At 31.4% G+C, this 24,540-nt stretch overlaps 1 protein-coding gene across 4 annotated transcripts in view; it reads right to left on the reverse strand.

Annotated features, from left to right (window-relative positions):
• Nucleotides 1–23,947, reverse strand: part of LOC143258601 (trithorax group protein osa-like) — a 132,958-nt gene extending 109,011 nt beyond the window's left edge. For all 4 annotated transcript variants that reach the window (XM_076517798.1, XM_076517799.1, XM_076517800.1 and 1 more), the window contains exons 1-2: nt 22,746–23,947; nt 5,017–5,196 (exon numbers count right to left, since the gene is read on the reverse strand). In XM_076517798.1, coding sequence (XP_076373913.1) covers nt 5,017–5,196; nt 22,746–23,702 — 1,137 coding nt within the window. In that variant the 5' untranslated portion in view covers nt 23,703–23,947. The remainder of the gene's footprint in view (nt 1–5,016; nt 5,197–22,745) is intronic.
• Between the last annotated feature and the right edge of the window lie 593 nt (nt 23,948–24,540).

The raw sequence follows: 24,540 nt of genomic DNA on the forward strand, positions 1-24,540 counted from the left end.
AACAAAAGGAAAACAAACAAGTAAAGATATATAAGAACCTAGGACAATGAAAACCATTATTCTCATGAACATAAAAGGCACTAAAATCTTACTAAGTTAGCCAGCTTTAATGTTAATTTTGTGACTTCTCTTTTTGCTCAAGCAGGAGAGAAAAACACATATGATGAAAATTGAAACAAGAATAATGATGTATTGCATGGTTAGGTCAGAGCGAAAGTTTCTAATGCAATATCCCACAATCCTAGATTACCCATATCAATTATCATTATCATTATATATTCAAAAGAGAAATTTCTCAACCCATAGCTTGTAAAACTCTTTGCACCTGCACTTGGTTTACAGATTTACCTAAACATATCTGAATATATACATTTGTTTTTCTTTTCTAGTCACAGAATAGTGTAATACAGCAGTTTATTCAACTGAAAAAACTCTACAAATGGACAAAAATGTATTTATCTTTATAATACACAGCTTGCCATTAAGATATACCTTAAAACTATTTTATGTAAAATTAACTAAATATTGTTTCTTATTACTATATCTAATGTAATATATTTAGCCTTTGCTACCATTGCCACTTTGCTATGTGTTAAGACAACAGTGAAAAAAACACCCCAATAAAAGTAGAATAACATAACAGTAGTGTACATAAATATATTATTCCTATAATTAGTCATAATTGATGTTTGATCTCAAAAAAGATACTTAATTCACTCCAATTAGTGTTACAAACTTACAAAACAAATACTATGTATTCCTTAATATATTAAAATCACCACCTGAAAATAAACCAGATGGGTTAATTTTCATTTACAGATCTTAAATAACTAATTGATGACTTGTTACAAGTAAGTATTTACTAACACTATTGTGAAAGAAACATAGATAAATGAATTCCTTTTTAAAGTTTTATTATTCTTTCCAACCTTCAACATGTACTTAAACTACATCCTACAAGTGTCATTGCCCTCAAATGTTATCTTAATTTATTGCAAAATTCAGGAAATATTTTGCCCAATTTTTAGAAACCACAAAAATTATTCTACTCACTCATGCATTATAAAAAAACTGCAAGCTTTACACAGATTAGATATACTTTAAACTCACTAATGCAGTAAACCATTTTGTGTTCACTGATACTGAAGTATTTTCAAAAATGTTACCATGACACAAGACCTTAAAAGGATGTTTCTCTTCTTATCAAAAAACACAGCTTAATATCTAATAGTTCTTGTCAAATGTCTCTTTTGATTTATGTAATTCTACAAGATTATAAAAGAAGAACCTCTCAACTTTGGTAAGAAAGTGAAGCTAAATTTATTCTAAGAACTAAAAACAACTCCTATACTGCAATACATACGGTCATTCGAGCAAATTTTTATCTTTGATTAGAAGCAGAAAATATATTGATCTGGGCAAGTTTTACCTTCATTCAGGAAAAACTCATAACCTCATTCAGGCAAAAATTATACGTCCCTTTCTCTAAAAAATCCCTCATACTCTTATTATTTTTGCCTTATTTTGATTAAGACTATTTATATTGGTTTTTTAGTTAAATAAGATGTAATTTCATAAGTTCTGTTATAAGTTGAATGAAAGTGAAGTTCTAAATTTACATTTTTTTATTTTAATGCATGCATTTAATTATAAATTATACATATAAAAATACATAGAAGTATTGATCAACTGCAAGTGGGAAAAAATATTGAAACCATTAAACAGTGATAAAAACAATTTATAAGAAACAAAGATAAATTAAGCAAAATGAAAGAAAAACTTTATGACACTTGCAAAGTAACTTCAGATGTGTTTGGAAGATATTTATTGTGGTAACAATATTCAAAAGATGTTGGGAATGTCCTGTATTATAACTTAATTCCTAGAACATTAACAAAAACTGTATTGCAGACTCCTGAAGAATAAAGATGATGAGGAGTAAAATTTTTTGTCTCCCCATTTAACTTCCAGAACACTAGTTAAAACTATAACTTAAATTACTGGGGAACAATGGAGATGAGAACTGAGGTAATCTGTCTCCTCATTTAACTTGTAGAACAATAGTTAAAATTGTAATGCAAACTGATGAGGAATGAAATCTGAGTGCTTAAACTACAACATCTCTTCACTTTCTATGTTTATGTTTATAGTGGGTGAGCTGGGTTATTACTAAACTTAGTTACTTAGTTTGAATTATTTTTTTCTTGCTTGCAATTTGTATTTCTTCTTTATTTTATTTTTTTTTAATGGTGAAGTTAAGAGGTAATTTTATGTGTTTTGTCCTCAATCCTTTAAAGTCTAATCTTAAGCACCTTCACAGTCTAAGAACATAAACTTTCACAATTCAACCACTTTTGTTTTATGTACAAGAAACATCTGTACACTTTAACACATTTATGTTTCAAGAGCTACAAACTTTTATAATTTAATCACTGATAACAGTGGAAAGTTTAAAATAGTTAAACATTTTTAGTGGTAAAAAGCTTATATCTGTAAACTTTGGTGATGTACATAAAAAAAATGCATTCAAAACTTAAAACCATTCTTCTTGTATGGAAAGTAAAGTGGCTGGTAACCTTTGGTATGTCAAATAATGTTAAAGTCTTGATGAAAAACGTTTCTGATTCATCATAAATAAAGAAGTTAAGTGGGAAATAATTAGACAGGCTTAAACTGAGAAATTGTTAATTTACCTTTAACAAATGATTTCCAACGTGAGTGTCATAGATGTATAGTAACAATAGAAGTAAGAAAATAAGTTGTCTTTTATCAAGCATTATTATTCATGCTAATTGCTCAAACTAATATCACGTGATGTAAAACATTCCTGAGTTAGGATAATTTCATGAAATTAAGTAAATTTATGCTGAAAAGTTAGCAATGAATAACAAATAATAACCATCCAACCATACAATTCTTTTGAAAACATGAGCTGGAAACTGCTAATCTACTTTGCTTGGCCTAACCAATACTTACGTATCTGTGCATCCTTTTGCCTTTTGGATTTTGCTCTAAATTAGCTGTCTTGATCAGAATGACAAACACTAAAAATGAACCACCTTTATTCTTAAGTGAAGCTGTATTAAAAATGTTAGACTGATTGCTCATATGACATCTTGTGTAGATGTGCACAAAAGTTGTCTTCAAATTTGAGCAGTTTACACCAAATGAGGCTGTTGAATCAAAGTTTGGAGCCCCCAAAATTCTTGGTCCTACCAGTTTTGTGACTTTCATAATCCCTTTGAAAATATTTATTTTCTTTTTATTATTTAGGAATCAAGAAAGTAAATACAAACATTTCAAGATTGTTTTTTCAAACACTAGGAGAATAGGTTAAAACAAAGTAATATCCAGATACATACAATAGAAATTTACTATACATATGAGATGGAAATTTCTTCCAAGGTATAGCAGTTTCGAACAAGTTATTATAAAAACAGCAAAAAGTCATGTTATACATGCCATATTCATAGTATTGTTTTAAACTTGTTCTTTAACCCACTAGATTAAAAAAAAAGCAACATGTTTTGGAATAGTCCTTTGTGTAGTATAAACTTGATATCTGCACAGGAATGGTTTTGAATCAGATGATAGTATAAGTTACAACTATTTGTTTTGAAAAGTATTAATCACTTGAAACCTTAAAGGTGCAAAATATATAAGGAAATAGTGAGAAATAGCAAACTATATGAACACTAAGTAATTGAGATTATGGATGTGAACTGCTTTACCAATAAAAATCTCAGTTACTTATTCAACTCATAAATTCTTTACACTGGAGATTTAGAAACATTTGTGCATTGTGCAACATTAACCAAAACATGGGAGGAAGCAGGAACATCTGCAGTAAACATGCTGTCATTTTCACGAGTTTCATCTCAATCACACAAGTTACAGAAAAGAAAGTCGACATAAGATACCAACTCATAACTTATTTTATGGCTGCATAGAGTTTCTGTCATTTTCTCATACTTTATGAAGACTGCTCTATTTCATGCTGCTAGTTCATTAAGAGGCAAGGAATGGGATGTTATGATTATTTTGTATATGTGTTTATTACACTTACATTTCCACCTTCATCAGGACACATTCAAAGATTACATTTCTTTCTTCCTGTAACTTGTAAGTGTTAGACAAAATGTAAAACAGTGAAGTATCTGAGATGTATACAAGTTTCTGCCAGTGAAGGTTATATATGTGATGCAAAATAGATTATAACTAATTAATGTGATAGCTAGCAGATTACATAAAGCTAAAGCCATCATGCAATGTATCGAGAATATGTTCTATTTAACATACAGATTCACATGAATGTCAGCGTCTGTCATCTCGGAAAATATGATGTGGCAAAGTTAGAAGACGTTTTAAGTGATGTATTTATACCTGGCACTATATTTATAAACAATTTCCATCCCAGTCTCATATGGGTCAAATTAAGGATCTTAAAAAGACCCATTTTGTTATCTAATTATACTGATTTATGATAGAATATATCTTCAAAGAATATAGCTCCACATATTCTAAAATAGATGATATTATCAAAGGAGTAAGGTAGAATGATTAATACAATCACAGAATCTTTAATTTTGAAAAATGGTTTTGCTTTACAACAATATATGTATATTACTGAATATTACACATATTACTAAAAAAACATGTACAATAAACAGAGAAAAATATAAACATAAAAAACAATAAATTAAACTCTAAAATAATGCAAACATAGCTTTTAACATTTGTTTTCAATTAAAGATTTGTTTGATAAATTTAAAAGTTAAAAAGTAAATATGAAATGGACTTGAAGTTTGGAAAGTATTGTATTCATGAACTGAATAACTTTTAGTTTCTTTACTGGATATTATTTATTATATTGAATGTATAATATCAAAACATGATTATTTTTTACTGAATTCTAAGTCCTCAACATTTTTCAAGTGTATTTCCAATGATGTGATGTTCATGTTCACATGTGTTTTTGTGTATGTGTATATATATATGGACCACAAGTTTATTTACCTGCTGGGAGTAGCCTTGGTTAACAATAAAGGAAGATGAACTTTGGGGTTGATCTTGGATTGGAAGATATAACTGCTGGGGATAATGCTGACCATACTGGCCATGAGGAGATATCAATAGGTTCTGCTGACCAGAAGTAATGTATGGTTGTTTCACACTAGGTTGAGACGTGGGCCCACTCTGAAATTTAAATACACTTGGTTTATCTCAGACAGCACCAATTTGTATTGTACAGTTTTATTATTTGATAAAAGTCAACCAATTTAACCTAATTTTCACAGTAAATAGTTGCACTTCCTTCTTGGCTTGAGCTGCGTGTCATTAAAAAAAAAATCTAAATTGCATTCAAAATTCAGGTGATTGCCAATCACAATCTCTATTGTACAGTAGTTCAGTCAATTTACTGGAAATAAATTTTCCAAACTGTGTATACATGATGTAGTAGCTTCAAGTTACCTTTACTTTGATGATAAGTATGATTTCACGTTGAACATATTTCAGTCCATTCAAACCTGAGAAACACGAAACAAATTTTACTGTAATCTGGCACATTTTTTAAATCATACAAATGAAGAAGTTTCGACAAACATACATATACATATATATAGAGAAAAAACAATTTTCAGTATCCTTGTATACCGTCTTCTAATTTATCATTGAAAAATGCGAAACTACTAAAAGTGGTGTACATCACTTACAACATCCGGTCACTTCAGCTCCTATTATTATTAATTCCTGCAGAGTATGCTTATGTGCATTATTCGATACTGGTAAGTAAAACAACGGTGAAAGAGCAAAGCACGCAAGCTTTTTCGAATTTTTCCAGCATTCATAAGAGAAACTCAAAATTACTTTATGATTATAAAAGATCTTAATTACACTTGAACTATGTTGTTGCTATTATTAATCAAAATTTTCGAACAATTTTTTACCTATCCGTGAAAATCAAGTATTAATTAAAAGCCATCTAATAAACTTGATGGTATCGTCTGTTTAGAATGTGCTTAAAATTTAAAGGAACAAAAAGAGCTGATTAATTCATGAAGGATATTCCTTCCAGTTCCCACCCCTTACTACTCGTATGTTCATCTAATTTTTCCTTGAACGTAGTTAAATTTTCTGCCTCTAATATTCTTTAAGGTAGTTCAATCCCAAAACGAATCACTTTGAAAAGTAATATTGTCTAAATCGCAAACGGCTCATACGCTGCCAAAACTTGAATTTATAACCCTTTATTCAATTCTTCTCACTGCAAAACACAAAAAAGTCTGCTCGATCTATATTATCAATATGCTTACTAATCTGAAACACCTCAATCAAATCACCTCTGACCCTTCTCTTCTCCAAAGAAAACAAGTTTTGAGATTTTAGTCTCTCCTCTTAAAACAATCCCACTATCATCCTGGTAGCTCTTCTTTGAAATTTCTCCAACAATTCAGTGTCCTGCTTGCAGAATAAAAATTCTGCAGAAGACGTGGGTGGGTATATGTGTATTTTTTTATAGCAAAGCCACATTGGGCTATTTGCTGAGTCCATCAAGAAGAATCGAACCCCTGATTTTAGCTTTGTAAATCTGAAGACCTACCACTGTACCAGCGGGAAAGAAGACGTGGGAAGAACAAATTTTGATGACATTTGACTTAGCCTTCTTTTGCAATTATATATTCTGCAAAAAGGAATAATTGAAGGATTTAACCAGGTTTATACATAGCTCTACTTAAAAGCACAAAATTTGATGAAGATCAAATAAACTATCCAAATTAGAGACACAAATCATGAAAACATAAACAAGCAAAGTTATCAAACTGATGTGAAGAACATCAACAGTTCAATTGGAAATATATCAATTTATCATCACCATTTGCTTTCCACCAACAAGTCAATTTTCTATTTAATTCTTAAATTTTCCACATGTTCCACAGCTATCAGACTTTTAAATTATTGTTGACCTTATGTGGTCTTGAAAGTCACAATAATATTGTAACAGTTTCTGTGATTATGTAGCTTCTATTACTACTATTATTGTTCGGTAAAAGTAATACAGAGTCCATTTTAATCAACGAAAAGCAAATAATTTTATTTCTTCCACTAAAAGTTTTACATGTTACACTGTTCTACGAACTAACGAAAACCAACAGATAGGCCTAATTCACACAAAAAATTTAAAAGCCATTCACTTAATTTCCCATTATTTTTCTTCAAAACACACTAAAAAGTAGCTAACAATTTCCTAATGAATCAACTTATTGTCTAAGTGGTTAACTCATTGATAAATCAATAATCTACTGTTTTTGTTTTTTTACAATATTAGATTACTCCAAGGCTCTAAAAAATTGGAGAAATCACGTCAATTATAGACCCACAGGAAGATTTCCACCATTTAATACCATTAATATGTAATGACAAAACTCCCTCTAGCAAACAATACAAAATGCGAAAAATTAAAAATTTAGCTCACAACACTGTCTCTTCCCTAAATTGTGAGTTCCTTGAACAATCCTTATACATATAGCATTAAACTGAAATTAAAATTAATAAAAAGGGGTCACAATCACTAAATAAATGTATTAAACAAAGCATGAACAATTTCTCAATTACAGAATACAAATGTTATTAATTATCTTACTGACTCTTTCTAAAATGTCTATTCTTCAATCGTTTGGGTGTTTTGATTTAGATGGCTTATAGTATACAAAAGAAGTGACCTTTTGTGTTTTCTTGTCACATGCTGTCTTGTCACCGAAGGAGTTCTCTCCGAGTAGATGGTCAAAAGAATCCACTGGTATGTTGTTCAATAACTTATGACTAATAGTGGCAGACCTTGATCCTACGTTTTCCATTGTTCATCCACATAAATGGTCAATTGGTTTACATGTGTATAGTTGTACACCAAGTATTTGAGAGATCTCCATAAACTAGTCTGATTTAAAATTTCATCTCTGATTTGATTGAAATTCCATAAGCACCTCATGTCTCAAAACCAATTCATTGATACGTTTCCTTGCCAAAGTTTCTGCTTCTTGTTTGGAGTGAATGTTTCTGGCCACATTGTGAAATAGCCATCACCATCATGGTGTATTTATTCCCACTGTTACTCTTTCAAGTAATGTGTAATCTATCTGAAGCACAAACTTTTTTCCACTTGTACAATACTCCTTTTCTGCAGTATTCATTTGTTGTTATTTGTATCAAATATAAATGGATCTTTATGAGTTAGGTATGTTAATACAGGAGTAGTGTTTTGTTTTATTTTCAATTTGTTGAAGGCTTCATAATAAAGTCTAACAAAACATATTTGTTTGTCTTCTTTCAAGTAATTTATGTACAGGGTGAGCTATGTCAGAAAATTATTTTACATGTGATGATAAAAAGAAAATAAGCCATGAAATCCTTTTATCTCATGCACATTCTGTGGTTTTGACCAGTTATGAACAGATTGAATTTTAGTTTAGGCCAACAGACCCTCCCTTTTCACTAACTATGTGTCATAGGAAATTCATCCATTAACACGACAATTCACACTTCTTTGGACTCAACTTAAGGTTCTCTTTCCTAAACTAATCCAGTATCTTTTTCCATCTCTAACATCATCAAAGGCCTTCTCACATGCTTTACATCATCCACGTCAATGAGTACAACATTCTACAGTAGTAAAGTCACAGTATGTCCCATTAGTGTTGAAATGTAGCAAGTGCATCTCATAATCCTACAAGGCCTGGTGGTTAAGGCACTCAGCTCATACTCCGAGGGTTGCGAGTTTGAATCCCAGTCGTACCAAACATGTTCGCCCTTTCAGCTGTGGGGGCATTATAGTGTGATGGTCAATTCCACTATTTGTTGGTAAAAGAGTAGCCCAAGAGTTGGCAGAGGGTAGTGATGACTAGCTGCCTTCCCTCTAGTCTTACACTGCTAAATTAGGGAAGCACAGATAGCTCTCGTGTAGCTTTGTGCAAAATTCAAAACAAACCAAACCAAACTAATCGTAAAAGTTTAAAAAAATTGCCAAAACCCATTTCATGCGGTAATGGTTGTCTTTTCTCTCTTCGTTTCATTAGCTTACACCTACCAATATTTACTCTTTAGATCCAATATTGAAAACAGTTTTGAACCAGGATAAAGCTTTCAAAGTAAAATCATGCCCTGGCAGTGAGTAAAAGCTTTATTTGTGACTTCATTTACATTCCAATAGTTGATGTAAAACTTTTTTGATCCAAACTTATACTTCCCAAATACAGAATATTATGTCCAAGGACTAGTTTTCTTTTTTTTGAGAACCTTTGCCTGTTTTACAACTGGGGGTTGCCTGACTAATTGATATATTGGGGCTACATCTTCAGTGTCAATGTTACAAAATGTTTTTTGTTTTTTTTTGTGTGGTCTAAGTCATGAAATCCATTACAGAAAATATTTTGGTATTTCATCAGCAAATTATAGAGTCCATGGCACTGATGAACTGTAAGATCTCCAATACATGATACTTTCTATTGAAAATCAGTGTATCTGAATGCCACAATGGTACCATATGTAATAACTTACTGGATAATAAGGTAAGAAAAAAAAATCAATTTTTCTTTTGTATAATATACCTTGGAACTGCAGTTTAAACTTCTAATTAACAGTACTGCTTGTCTAACAAGTGAGTACCTGTGTGTCAATCTAAGTTTTACCATTAAACAATCCTAGAAACAACTCATAAACAATATTAAAACAAAGTTATTACTCTCCATAAAAGCACAAAAAAATATCAACTCATAACTACCTTGTTGTTAATTTTTTACATTTGTGACTACCAATGATTATTGTCTACAATATCACTTAAAGGTTCAAAATAAGCAGAATTTAAAAACATGCCATAATTTGTTTTTAAAATAAAAGTTTTAGAAAGTTGAAGTTTGGGCTACAACTGCTCAGCTACTTTTTACAATGTTTCATAGCAAAAAACAAACCATCAATATTCATGTATATAAATATGGTAATACAATTTTTCTATTATATTCTTAAGTGAAACCATGAAAATCAATTTTTAGTTTACTAAAATAAAATATTACAGCTGTGACTGTTTTCTCAAACATAGCAGTTAACAAAACCTCATTGAATAAGCAACTCATTCATTCTATTATCAAATGTATTCCTTCTCTATTAAGTGGATTTTTCAAACATGTTTCCCTCTTTAAGGCCAGTTCTCTTATACCACAAAAGATTTTACTGATATTAACAATTCTATACATTAAAATAACTAAAACTACATAGTAACAATCCCAACAAAATATTATACATTAGTATTTGATGTGGTAATATCCAAGAGTGATAAATTATTCTTTCATAGATAATTTAAGCAGAATTTTCATGATGAACAAATAAAAGTGAAATGTACAGCAGTTGCTTAGTTTAGCTAACACTTGTGAACAAGGTCATGGAGGATAAACCTATAAAAGTAACATAGATGGAAGGGAAATATTTAAAAGAGCTTAGGAGTTTTTGAAAACATCATTATTTCTATCTGTACTACTCTCCAACATATTTTCCACAAGTGTCAGTTAAACTAAGCAACTGCTATCTATTTCACATATGATTACTCAGACATAAATTATGATTATACACAGCACACAAATGCTTTGTAACAAAAGCTATTTTAATGTCTGCTTTTAAAGTTAGTTCTTTAAAAATTAAGCATCATTTTGCTTATGAGGTCTGGAACACAATTCTAATGTTTAATTAACTACAGAATCCAAATAATAAAAACATTATATCACCATATTTAAATGCATGAATATTTATTTTGTTCTTATAAAACATAGTAAAGAATAGTTGAAATTCTGTGATCAATACTTCAGAGCTTTTAAAATTTGATAACACACAATTGTTAATTTTAAATTTTGTCCAGAATATTTTTGTATTTTGCTTATTTTAAATTCTTAATATTGTAAATATTAATACTTAGCAGCCACACAGTAAAAATTAGTAAGACAAAGTCATTAATATATATGTTATTTTCTGTCTTTATGGAAGATAATAATTGTTTTAATCTTTTTTTTTATTTGTATGATATTTGTTTATGAGTTTCATTTTAAAGATTACCCAATTGTTATTAAAACACTGCATTATATTCTGCCTTTTTTGGGAGCAGTAGGCTTTATCAGTGCAATGAAAGATCATGACTACTGACACATAGAACTTGTTATTGTAACTCAGTCATGAAATATTCAGTTATCTTTTCCTGTATGTAGTTTATCTCTCTCTCTGTTTCTAATGCTTAATAATATAGTATATGTGAATAACTCCATCTACAGTTTCCAACAAAGTTCTCTGAACATTCTAATAGCTAGACACCTTTTTATAAAATAGAAACCACTCTGTAATTTTTGACAAAGTTATCTCTTTTCAAACCTTTACCTTTCTTCAAATGTGCTGTCGATTTTTGTTTTGTTTTTCAAATAGGTTAATAATTCAGTTTACGATGAAATATATATTAACTAGCTGTAGTACCTGTCCTCTGGATGAAAGTTATGTAAATTCATGATTAATGAATGGTTATCTTGGGACATGAAAAGTTGCTTCCTGTATATGTAATTGTAAAAAAACTCCCACAAAAGCTGCTAAATGCAAAATATAAAACTGGAAGTTCGCATGCATCTCTGCATGAAACCAACAAACCATCATGCCAAATTTGATGAACATCCATCTACAGAGGGCAAAGTAGTTACATGGACAGACAACAGAAATAAAATGTGCTCATAGATTCTTAAGCTCATTAAATATCACCTTTGGCTTTTGGATTCCTGCCAGGTTTCTTAAAATTGAAAAATCCGCGTTCTGTAGACAATATGATTATCCATTTATTAAGTGTTTAATCAGTAGATAAAAGGTGTTGTAAATATAAGACAGATATACAGTGATTTTTACAAACGCTGTAACTTGTGTTTCTGTTATCCTATTTGCAGACGTTTTTTCAACGTATGGGTGACCAAAAAGAATGCATAATTGAGTGAACGATCTATGTGCTTATGATAAAAAAAGCAGATGTTTGTAGGTATATGTGAGTGTGTATATATATCATATTCTTCTGTGACACATATCTAAGAGTTGGTGTATAATAACTTAATTTCAGTTTGTAAAGTATGACCTTTACGATATATAAAACTACTTGCATATATTTCTAATCCTTTACATGAATCGTTTTTTAATCATTCTTGTGTTTCCATCGGAACTAAGCCGTTGGTGTGTTATAAGGATAACAATCGAATTTCAATAATCGTTCTTATAGAGGAGTCCAATAGTTGACGGCAGATGCTGTTGACATCTAACCCTCCCTTTAGCTTACTACTTCAAAATTAGGGCCAGCCACTGTGGATAGTTGTTAAAGAGGGTTTGCGCGAATATCCGAAAACAAAAAACTAGTTCTAAATCGAGTTTATTATTTAATATAGATATCGAGGCTTAGCACAGTATCTACTACCGTGTTTCTCCGATAATAAGACCTACCCATAAAATAAGACCTAGTGTGATTTTTGGGGATAGTTTTAATATAAGCCCTACCCATAAAATAAGACCTAGTGTGATTTTTAGGGATAGTTTTAATATAAGCCCTACCCTTAAAATAAGCCCTAGTTAAGAGTGGCAGGAAGAGGAAAGAAATAAAAAAAAATTAATTTATTAATTAGTTTAATAGTTAGTTAATTAGTTTGTTTAAGTATTAATCAGTTAGTTTAATAGTTTAATAATAGTTTATTTTAAATGGTTAGTTTAATAGTTTTACTTTGTAACTTCATTTTTTTAATATATCAAAATAAGACATCCCCCGAAAATAAGCCCTAGTGTGATATTTTGGAGTGAAAATTAATATAAGCCCTGTCTTATTTTCGGAGAAACACGGTATAATTACTTTTTTAATCACTACGTAGCTGTAAACTACAATATTTGAAAGTGATGATGCCGCGTTAGTTCGCTTGTTCATATCGTTTTCTATTTTTGTTTTTCTTCCAAGATTATATCTTATTCATAAGGACCGTTTTAAGTACATACGCAGACACATAAAATGTATATTTGAAGTTTTTTGTTTTTTTTACCAACAGTAATTTAATTTACCTCTTTAAATATTTCATTTAATAACGAAATATATTACCACAGGTACAATAACAAAATATCCTCGATTAAAAGTTAGAAACTTTATGTTATTTAATTAATTACCGATCTTCGCTTTAAACGTCATTATGCCATAAAACAGACTTGAGGTAATCTGTCAATGAGTATAAGCTCTCAAGCGATTTGACCGAAGCAACAAAATGTATGTATGTATGTATATATATATATAGTCTATAAAGTTAGTAATAATTAAACGAATTGGTTCCTGTTAATCGCTTTGAATTTCAACATTCTTACACTTTACACCACTAACGAACAATAATATTGACATCTAATTAGATTGCAAGTGCCACGTACAAAGACTTTAGTAACTAACTAAAGACTATATATATCTTTACGGTCACGTGAAATAACAAGCGCATCTATAAGCCTATGTTTGTTCTTTGTTTTATGATTTCAGTTAAGTTTGAACAGCGGAGAGCCCTAGTGTTTGTATGTTCATTCGTATGTGTACTTTCCGTTCTAGTGATAGCACATTCTTACAATCAAACACAATAAAAAGTTTGCCTCAGTGGTTAACAAATATGCACTTTCTGATAAAAAAAAAAAAAAAAAAGGATGCTGGCATATCTACAAATAAATTTTGGTCTTCGCATATTTCTTGCTGCTTTATAAGCCTATACTATGTAAGAAACAAGTATTCAAGTATGGATAAGAGGTCTATTCAAGCTCGTTTATAAATAATTCATCAAACGATTCCTTCCTCCACATAACTTTCGAAACTTGTCACTTTTAAATCGCATCATTTTTCTGCATGAGCTAGAAATTTTTGACAGTTCTAAAATCGATATCGAGCATTACTATTATTACACACACACAAAGAAGTTCGAAGAATATAAATTCTTCTCCCAAAGTTATGCTAGTTCAAAAATACATTATGATATATATTTTATTTCAGTGTAGTCGAGTGTTTTTTACTTAATTTGGAGATGTCAAATAATAATGCCATTGAATTACAATGTTAGTTCAGTGAAAGAATTTTTTTTTATCACAGTTTCTGTTCTAGTACGATTCAAATAGCAAAAGCTGAAAAACAACAGAGGCCTATAATTTTAAAATTTGATAAAAGTCGCGTTAAATGCAAATGTTTTCACCTCATGTTATTCTAAACTTTCCCATTTTGGTTTCAAAATGAGAGACGAATAAAAATAGCATTTCATACCAATTATTAATGTTCACATATACATTTATTTTTACAGTGACTATTTCAGTTTGTATAAACGACAAGCCATTCAAGTGTTTGGCCATTAACAACTTTTCATGGTAAATATTATGATCATCCACAACTTCTAACATTTTTTCTTTCTTTTTATTTCCAAACTTGCTGTGAGAAACCACACGTATTAAATTTTAATGTGTTTACTATACTCAAAAACTAAATAATTAATACAAAAACAGTAGACTAGTGCATTCACAATGACAGTCCAAATATTATAGACCAATTAATTAATACCGTAGTAACTATCGAAATCTTAAAGCTTCTAACCTTTTTTTAACTAATATTGTATTTTAGTCAAATTAAAACATCCACGTCATAGTTGATGCATAAACTGGGAAAGTTCAATGTACGAAAAAAAAGAAGAAAGAAACGATTTACTGAAAAACCTAGTTTCAAATCTTTATTATATTATGTCATGAAAATGGTTAATTTTTGTATAACTGGTGGGTGCCTAGACTTCTTTCATCAGAGAGTGAATTACGAATGTAATATTTTATTCTAATAACACAAAAACAGAGAAAAATTCACAGGAAACTAACAACATTGATGTTATCTCAGATATATGTTTGACAAGTAAAAACCAGTAACTCGTTTCAGAATTATGTATATTGTTACTTGACGCTATAAGGAGAGTACAAACAATTTAAACTTTAGAAAGTTTTATTAACTATGATTAATCAAAGTCATGTTCGAATTTATTTGTAAATTTTCTTGTTAAAAGTAACAAACGACGTCGGTAAGTCAAGATATATATCTCATAAAGGTGTAATTTTGTATTTATTTTATTTTCTTTGTTGGGAAAGAGGGGATTTGGGCTAATTGAACTATTATATTTATTTCACTGATTTTTTTGTTTTAGTTGCCACAGACAGTTTATACTTGAGGCAAATTGGTTATTTGTTTTAGTATAGTTATGCAGCATACTTTACCATCTAAGTGAAGCTAGCTATTTAAATTACGCTGAAAATCTTGAGAAAAAATATTTGTAAATAAATAGTTTCCAATTATCAAATATAACAAAACTGATTTGCAAAAGCATTTCACAGTGTTATATAGTAAATTACTTATTTTGGTAAATCGTACATTATTCCTTAAAATGAATATATTTTGACTAATGTCTGTAAGCGTGTAATACAAAATTGACCACTGATAAACGTTAATGCTGTAGTGGTTTGCTGACATACGTAGATTTCAATAAAAGGCTTAGAACAGTTCTCAACAAAAAACCTTTCAGAAATGTCACATTAGACTATATATAATAAAATCAGTGTCAAAAGAAGATATGGGATTGAATTTTTAGATTCTGTACTGATTATATTAATTTGATATACTATTATCCTATATTAAATTTATTACTTTGCTTTATATTGTAAATCAGTTGTTCATCTATTTCTTTGTCTGACTACAGACTGTACTCATACACTAAATTATTTTTACACACCGAAATAGAATGTTTTGGTAAACTGTTATACGTAACTGTTAACTGGTTTTCAAACCTTGCTCAAAACTCTATAAAGTTATACAGAGAATGTAATAATAAATTATGTAGAAAAAATATGTATACATTTACGGAGGAATTTTTTTACTAATAAAATACCGATGTTGTTAATTTATATTTCACAGCTATATAGCAATGATTCACGGCTCTTTGTCTTGCAGTTTACGTTATTGTAATTTTAAAAGGAAATGACGTTAATATGTAATATGTGTGATATGACATCACAGCGAGACTAATAATAATTTAAGTCACGTTGTTATTTGCTGACCAATACGGTTTTCCAGGACGAAAAGTATATGACGTCATCGACTGATGAACGTTATCAGTTGCACTTTTTGTTATTTTTTTTCTTTGTTCGTTTTATTCACACAAATTTATGCGAGGGCTACCTGTGCTAGCCGTTCATAGATTAGACTGTGGTGAAGTCAACACCACCCATTACCAACTCTTAGACTACTCTTTATTTGAAGATTGAGAGTTGAGTACCCCAACCATGGTAACACATTCTCGTTTATCATTAATTTATATAATTAATATAAAATACTATTTTATATATAGTATCACCAGTTAAAAACAACTAACCAAATTCTTGCCGACCTTATACAACGTAGAGATGATTTTATGAGTAAATGAAATGATTGGTCTATGACGACATATACGTGTGCATATATATATATTGTAACAGATTTACTGTTATACGTTTATTTAATACCTATGCTTGTTTCAGTATAGTTTTCTTTTTTGCTTGTGATGTATATTTTTGATTGTGTATTGCGCAAGTCCCATTCTCGAAATTTGCATAAAATTCATGAGAGTAAGAATCAATAATATTTGTTTTATGAAAATGCTGGTGCGTTTTCGAACATTGTTGAAACTTCCAGAAACTCGCGAGATTTATATAACCGCGGCTAGCCGAGAGAAAGAAAAAGAATATCATTAGACAGCTACAGTCAGTGCGCTAATACGCCTTGGAAGCTATAATTGTGATTAAAGCTTATTAATCGGAAAGCTACAGAATTTGACCAGGAATGTTTGTAGATTTCCAACCGTTTACCTTCAGTGAGTTAAGTTTTGAAATTAGTATTTCTAGGAGAACATTAGATATTGTCACCGGCAAAAACTTACAAGTACTTCAAGCTAGCTAGCCGTCAAAAGAAGTGTAAAGGTGCATCAACAAAGAATTAATTTGCTCTCCGTAAACATCAATAAAATATTTAGTTCTAGACCAAATATAAGACTTAGTATTGTCTGTAAGTTTGTAAAATTGTTGTATATAAATCATTATTTGTAATAATCGTTGTTATAAATTGTATTGTTTTTGTTTATATATTAAAATATATCTGTGTCAAAAAATAATTGTGTGTATCGATCTTGTTGACAAATACCACAGATTTGATACATATTAACATTTGATTAACTTCGAAATCCAAAGTTACGGTTATTTGAAATAGTATGTAACATAATAACTTGGAAATTTGTTCGGGATAAATTATAATACGTAACAATATATACTTTCGAGATGAAAAAGTAAAAAAAATAATGAAATATCATTTATTAGAAACAAAATAATAACTAATAATATGAAACAATACTCGTTTTCTACCACACCTTTGGCTCGGAATTACCAGATGGTTGGGATGCTCGACTCGCATAATCTGAAGTTCGCGAGTTCGAATCCCCGTCTCACCAAACATGCTTGCCCTTTCATCCGTGTGGGCGTTATACAGTTACAGTCAATCCCAATATTTGTTGGTAAAAGAGTAGCCCAAGATTTGGCGGTGGGTGGTGATGACTAAAGTGCCTTCCCTCTAATCTTACACTACTAAATTAAGGAAGGCCTTCCTGCACTTTTACGCGAAATTTAAACAAACAAACAAACAAATTGTCAGACCTAGGAGTTTATTGACTCTGTATGTGAGCTTAACACGTACAAAAGTGTCTGAATATGCATACACTTGAGATTCTAAAATTGGTATCACGCCTGTCAAACCACGTGTTTGGGAATAAATAGCCCATAATTCTGTGTAATAGGAAGTGAAACATTCAATAGGTTCAAAGCCGGCAGCTGATCGGTCACTGTTGTACGTTAAATATTTCAAAATAATTTTCAGCTTTCAAGCTCCTCCCCACCAATTCTTGGTTGGTTCCTGCGAATGGCTAAAGAAGAGGTATAATAATCGGCCCCCTGGTGAGATAACTTTTTATTACAGTCCCATACAGCTATGCGTGCTAAACAGTGTGAATGGAGAAGGGAGTGGTAAAATACAAAACATATGCTTCTCAAGAGCTCTAATTAGAACGTGGCACGTGACAAGGCGATTGTATGTTGTCATGGGAATGGATATTTATTTTCACTTCCACTGAACACGTGCGTGCTTTGAAGAATGCCAAAAGTAGGATAAATTGATAACGTCCTAATTTTATTATAATATAGTTCTTGTAGGTATTACTAAAATACGATATACACTCATGATTGTTGACAATAAAATAAACCTGAATAAGACTTAATTAAGGAAGCACGAACTTGATCGGTGTCGTCGTATCAGGGTTTACTGGCGCTCAACGTGATTTTCCATAATACGCAGTATTTTCACTAAATGAAAATATTTAAGTTATGATTGCTGTCGCATTCAGTCACTGTCAACAACATTTTTTCAGTCTATCTTAAATCTGTTTTGGCAGGTTGATTAAAACTGTGGATGCTTGTCATTCAGTACTGAAGTATTGAAAAAGTTTTTTTTTATATTAATGTTACTCTGCGTTAAAACTCGATTAATTTTCAAGAAACGATAAAAATTCCAAGTGACATTTTAAAACTTGCTATGGATAAACAAATCATTACACATAAGAAATAATAGGTGGTTTCTTTCTGGCGATCACATCAAATTTTTTTCTATTCGAGGACCGGATTATAGCTTATTCAGACTATAAATCCGAAAATTTGTTGCCCGCTGTTGCAAAATGTCTTCCATGTTTTAGGACTATAAAGATGCCGGTCGCATGCTATTATTTGGTCAGACAAGATTAGCCCAACAATTGACGGTGGGTGCTACTGATTAGACGTACTCCATCTAGACTATTAGTTCAATATTAGCGACGACTATACACAGACATTCCTTGTGTACCTTTGCACAAAATTCTAAAAGAAACAAGTCTTTATTCAATACATTGATAAACTATTTACATTATTTTGAGACTCATACGTTATTACGAACAAATAGGCAGTACCGCGCATCATGCTGTTGTCTCGGTTAACGTCATTAAAGAAATATTTCCAACATAATGAAAATGTTCATTATTATTTTCCAATATAAGACAAAATATCAGGAGTTTATTTATGTTTTTTATCATATTCATTGTTGTAGGACATACAAAAGTTATTTATAACCGATACAGCATTTGATCCTTAACTGTAATATACCGTAAACAGTCAGGTACTTTCACATGAACATGCTAACAAAAATATACCGTAAAGCTAACAAAAATTCGGCAAAGGTCGTTTTTCAAAATGTATCTAAAACTTACTAACCATTGATATTTATACTTTGCTGGCCTAATAGTACACTTCTCTCTCTCCGATCTCAAATCTGAGTCTAAGATTTAGAAAGGAAAACATGACTTACGACTGAAGTGTAAAATGAAACAGCTTATGAAAAGTGGTAAAAAAATCAACATTAAATCATAAAGTGCTGTGTTTTGAAAGAGAGAAGAAAAACGTGGTATTCACGCACGTAACAAGTACGTCAACTTATTTCTCAATCGTAATGGCCTTAATTAAGCTTTTCTACACACGAATGACGAGCAAGAAGTCTGCAACAAACAAGGAGAAAAAGAGAACACGGCGAGTTCGGAAAGAGGCCATTGGCAAGCCTACTTGGAAATCTCAGCGGCGGGGAGATAGCTAACAGAAGATTACAAGCCTTGAAACCAGCGGACCAGGTCCGAGTAATTGGCGCGGATGACGTGGGGATATGCCCTACGTACAAGGCTGTTGTTTGGGCTGAAGCAATGGCGGGTTGCTAACGCCAGCAAACTGGGGAGGGAAGATGGCAGCCATGGCAGCTCCCCTTACATCAGCGTCAACCATTGCTTAACACTCGGAAAAGTCATCTCTAATGCGGCACGAGCGGGAAATAGTTTTCGATCGCTGACTACATGTTGCCGTCCTTCGTTTCACGTAAAGCTATATTATAGATCCGTTATTGTTCGATGTTATAAACTGTTTGCAATATAACTAAATGTGATGAAACAAATACACCTTTAGGCCAAGCAGAAACGCCTCACGTCAGTATTTTTACTGTTGTTTACTTGTACTATGACTCCTAGACAATAAATGATATTGATGAACGTATGCACTAAACACACATGTGATTTAAAAACATATATCGTTGGAAGGAACAATAAAAGTAACAAACTTTGTTAGGGTTATTCAAAAACTAAAGATAGAACCATTCAACGAAACTACGAGGTAACTTAAGATTATGTTGGCAGTTTTATAAAATACAAATAATAACTTGTAATGAAGATAACAAAAAATGTAACGATAATGGGAAGTTATGTTCCAAAGTTCTGTTCCGATCAAACAAATGGGTGGAGAAAACAAATAGCGTAAGATAATTCGAAAACATTTCGCACGTTTACCTTACTATGTCAAATATAAATGAGTAGATGTGGGAGAAAATTAAACTAATTGTAATGTAAATTTATCTTTATGTATTAAATACATTTTGTCAGTAATTTCGTAGTTTAGCATACTAGATGGTGGGCGATGCTGTTGAAAATAAGTTTAAAACTTTTACTGTCAGTTGATGGTTTTCCTTTATGAAAACTACTAACCACACAGAAACTATATATAAACAGACTAACTGACCACGGGACCGCTAAAAACGAGATAAATTAATGAGTAAATAAACAACATGGACGTAAGAATTGTTCCATACCAATAAGAATGTTGACAGACAAATTGGTTTGGTGTGCACTTTATCACGTAATCTTTCCTTCCATTGCCTGTGACCTATGTTATTTAAATAACCAATGTAAAGTCTGTTTAACTTAACCGTGTTAACTGTTATATGTTAATTTTAGATTTAATACGTTTCTGAAGGTCTCATCTGTTTCATTGCAATTATACTTACTTATTATTAATGTGATGTTTAACTTGTGCTTGACTTTTCTACCAAAATGTATTTAGCAATCCAAGTATTGTATTTATATTTCAAAATCGTTTTTTGCAACTAACTTTTTATTAACAAACAACAATAACAAACCGTTTACGACGGTGAAAACGGGAAAATAAAATTTCGTTTCATTAATCTCGATAAACTGAACTCAAATATTTCATGAATGTTACAAAATACTTGCAAATATATAAAGAAAAATGATAGCAATTTCGTGTTTACAGAATAAGTAAGAAAAAAGAAAGATAGAGAAATCTAAATGTTTTTAACCACTCTGAAATGAGGTCTAAAATTGGTATATGATACCGTGCCCTGCTCGTGATTAAAGTCCACAGTAGTTTGATTGTGTCATGGTTGGAAAGGAATTGACGTGATTAACTTCGATTTCGTGAACCGCTTCTGACCAATCACTGAGCTTCTTTTAACATAGCTCCAATATGTCAGTCGTGTTTCAGTTTTTGCCTCCAAAATTTAAAATTCCTCGTTGAAAGTAGCACGTGACTATAATGACCCTCCCAAAGGTGCTAGCTGTCGAACGCTTCAGCTGAACAGAGAAGAATGTTTTGCTGTAGGTTTATTTGTTTCGAATTTCGCGCAAAGCTACACGAAGGTTTTGCTGTAGGAAATATATAAAATATTTTTTAGCACCATCTCAGAAAGTATAAAACCTTATATAGGTAGACGAACTTAAAATTAAAATGAACAACTATCAGCTGTAAGCAAACTGTAGTGTTAAATAGTGAATTTATTGTATTTAACAACGCTAAAATACAAACGTTTTCTGAAAAAAAAGACCTTTTATAGTATATCTGTTTTTATTCAACTCTCTCACACACGAGTGTATTTTCAATAGTTATTCTTGTATATTAGATATTTACGGTTAAGTACGTGGATGGCGTGATTTTCTCGATTTTTAAACTATCCTCAAAATAAGTTATGGCTTAAAATCGCCTAGTTAAATGAAGGCTTTTTTTCAATTAATATCGTAAAAATAAAGAGTAGAATATTTGAAGCTTGTATCCAACTTATTACATACAATCATAGAATTTTGTAACAAGCGAATATTTTGCTTCCCAATTACCCTTTCAGACATTCTACGCATTTAAGAAATACTTGGCTGTATTTTACAAACTGTACGTTTATCTTTCTTTAAAAAGTTGATTTTACAATATGAGGAACACGAACTTGTGAAACACTACGTAACAAAGATTTTTAAAAAGTTATAATTTTCCCTCCTGGAAGATAAACAACAAAACACTTTATTTAAACCAATAAAAAGTAATAATAATAATAATGCGATGTATACTATAGTATACGCAATAACGTTATACAGAACAAATTTTTCCAACCTTTACAATTAAAGATTTGCTGAAAAAAAAACAATAGGTTTTCAAAGTGCTGTATACTTTACGGTCTTCTAATTACAGATTCAGCACTTACTAAAGTGTCAATCTTTACTAAGTCTAGTTGTAGATTCACTGCAGATATATAGGTTTAATAAAAAAATACAATCTTAGTAACTGTATCGTAAATGTATATTATATTAAGTTAAAATACAATTAAGCAGGTGCAAGAGTACTCCATTTGTTGCTGACAAGTTATTTATTTTTCGATACGCATGAATTCTGAAAACTAGCTGTAGCTGTACATTCTGACATACAAGCACAGAAAAAAAAATATATTTATACCTTACCTGATTTCTATAGTTATGAAAAGAGTTTGACATTTGTTGATATGGGTTCACATTCTGTGAGCTGTTCCAAGATGGATTAGTTGGAGAATTATTACTGTTGCCAACACCAGGGTACTGAGAGGTACTATTGGACAGTTCCCCAACTCCTTTCGGGACTTCTTGATTACTCCCAGAATCCCCGTAATTATTTTGATAATGATGTATGGAATTTGGTACTTGTAACAATTGGTTTAAAGTAGGAGTTTGTCCACCTTGCTGACCAACGTTCTGGTCAGAAGAAGGGAGAAAACGATTTTGTTGTGAAGAAGTACCACTAGGATAACCACCCATTGCTGAGGCACTTGAGACTAGCCTTGACGGATGAAGCGAGCCATAGTTCATCATTCGGGAAGATTGTGAAAGTCCTACCCTTGACTGTTGGTCAAACTGAGAAATAAAATTATTATGCTGTGAGTTTAAATTCCCATCGTCACCGATCGTACCGCCATGTTGTTCTTGTGGATAGCTACCACTAGTACGGTCAACGTACCCTCGAACGTAGTTTGAAACAGAAGTGTGATGTACGTTGGCTTGAGAATTTCGATACTCATCACTCGGTAACATGGATTCCCTAATGCTTTGGTTATATGTCTGAAACTCCGAACTGATTCGTGATCTTTCCAAGTTTGAGTTAAATGCTGCATTTTCAGTATTGATATTAGCCGATGTAGGCCTATCTCCATCTTGAAAGTTTTCCATTGTCATGTCTTTCTTCGAGTTTTCCAAGTTTTTATTTGGTGATCTCACTTTATTGTTTACAATTAAGTTACCTTTTGCTTCTCTAGTGAAACAAATTTCTTGAGCTGCAGCCCCATTCTTTAAGACTAAAGTCCCATACCCACTTCGAGTTAAATGATCTCCATTATCAGGCCTTTTCTGTTCCGTACAGTTCTCCAGTGCCTGCGCTGACGCTGCCATACTGCCTAAGTCGACACCCAACTACCAAACATAGTTACAGTATGAACCTGTACATCGGGATGTCGTACCCGAAATCTCATGTTGGTCCTTGTTGACTTCCGACAGAGCACGTGCTTTCAGTCAGGCAGGTTGAGTCGGGTAAATCAAGGGTTAAGGCAACGTGGTCTTATCATCTATACACTCCATTATTCTCTGCACTTCAAAAGCGGGAACCATCTGTAATACAAAAAAAAAAAGAAGAAAAACTAAATCATTCCGCGAAATAAATAAACTGCTTAAGAGTTTTAAACATTTAGCTTAAGAGCATAAATAATATCAATAAAATTATTTTTATTAGAAATATGTAGATTTATACTTGTATTTGTAAAAAAAAAAAGACGTTTTTGTGACTAATATAGGAGAACTCTTTTTAGTAATTAACTGTCGACGCGGACGAGTAAAATGTAATAGGTAGTGAGGCGTCGGAGGCATTCTTTTCAAACAGCTTCTTTCGTTGCTCCGACCAGAATTTCTAGTTGACTGAGGCTAGTTAGGAAAAACTTGTCAGAGCTGCTTGTTCACTTTAGCCTCGGCTCCTTTGGGAACGTCGGCCTCGTAAGATGCACTTAGGAGTCATTTTCAGCTAGCGTATGTGCTCATATTTTCAGATTGTTATGTGCTTTAAAAAACTTTAAACCTCGTGTCTTTGCACTGTTCTCTAGTGAAAGCGATGTTTCGCGGAAATATAGGATTGATCTCGTAAGAATCGAGCTATATGTTCATGAACGAACATTTATCTATTTATGTCTCTCTCATGTATAATTTAAAAATTGAAATCCAATAACTACAATGTTCAGAT

This window comes from Tachypleus tridentatus, chromosome 8 (assembly GCF_004210375.1).
Source record: "Tachypleus tridentatus isolate NWPU-2018 chromosome 8, ASM421037v1, whole genome shotgun sequence".
Taxonomy (NCBI): Eukaryota; Metazoa; Arthropoda; class Merostomata; order Xiphosura; family Limulidae; genus Tachypleus; species Tachypleus tridentatus.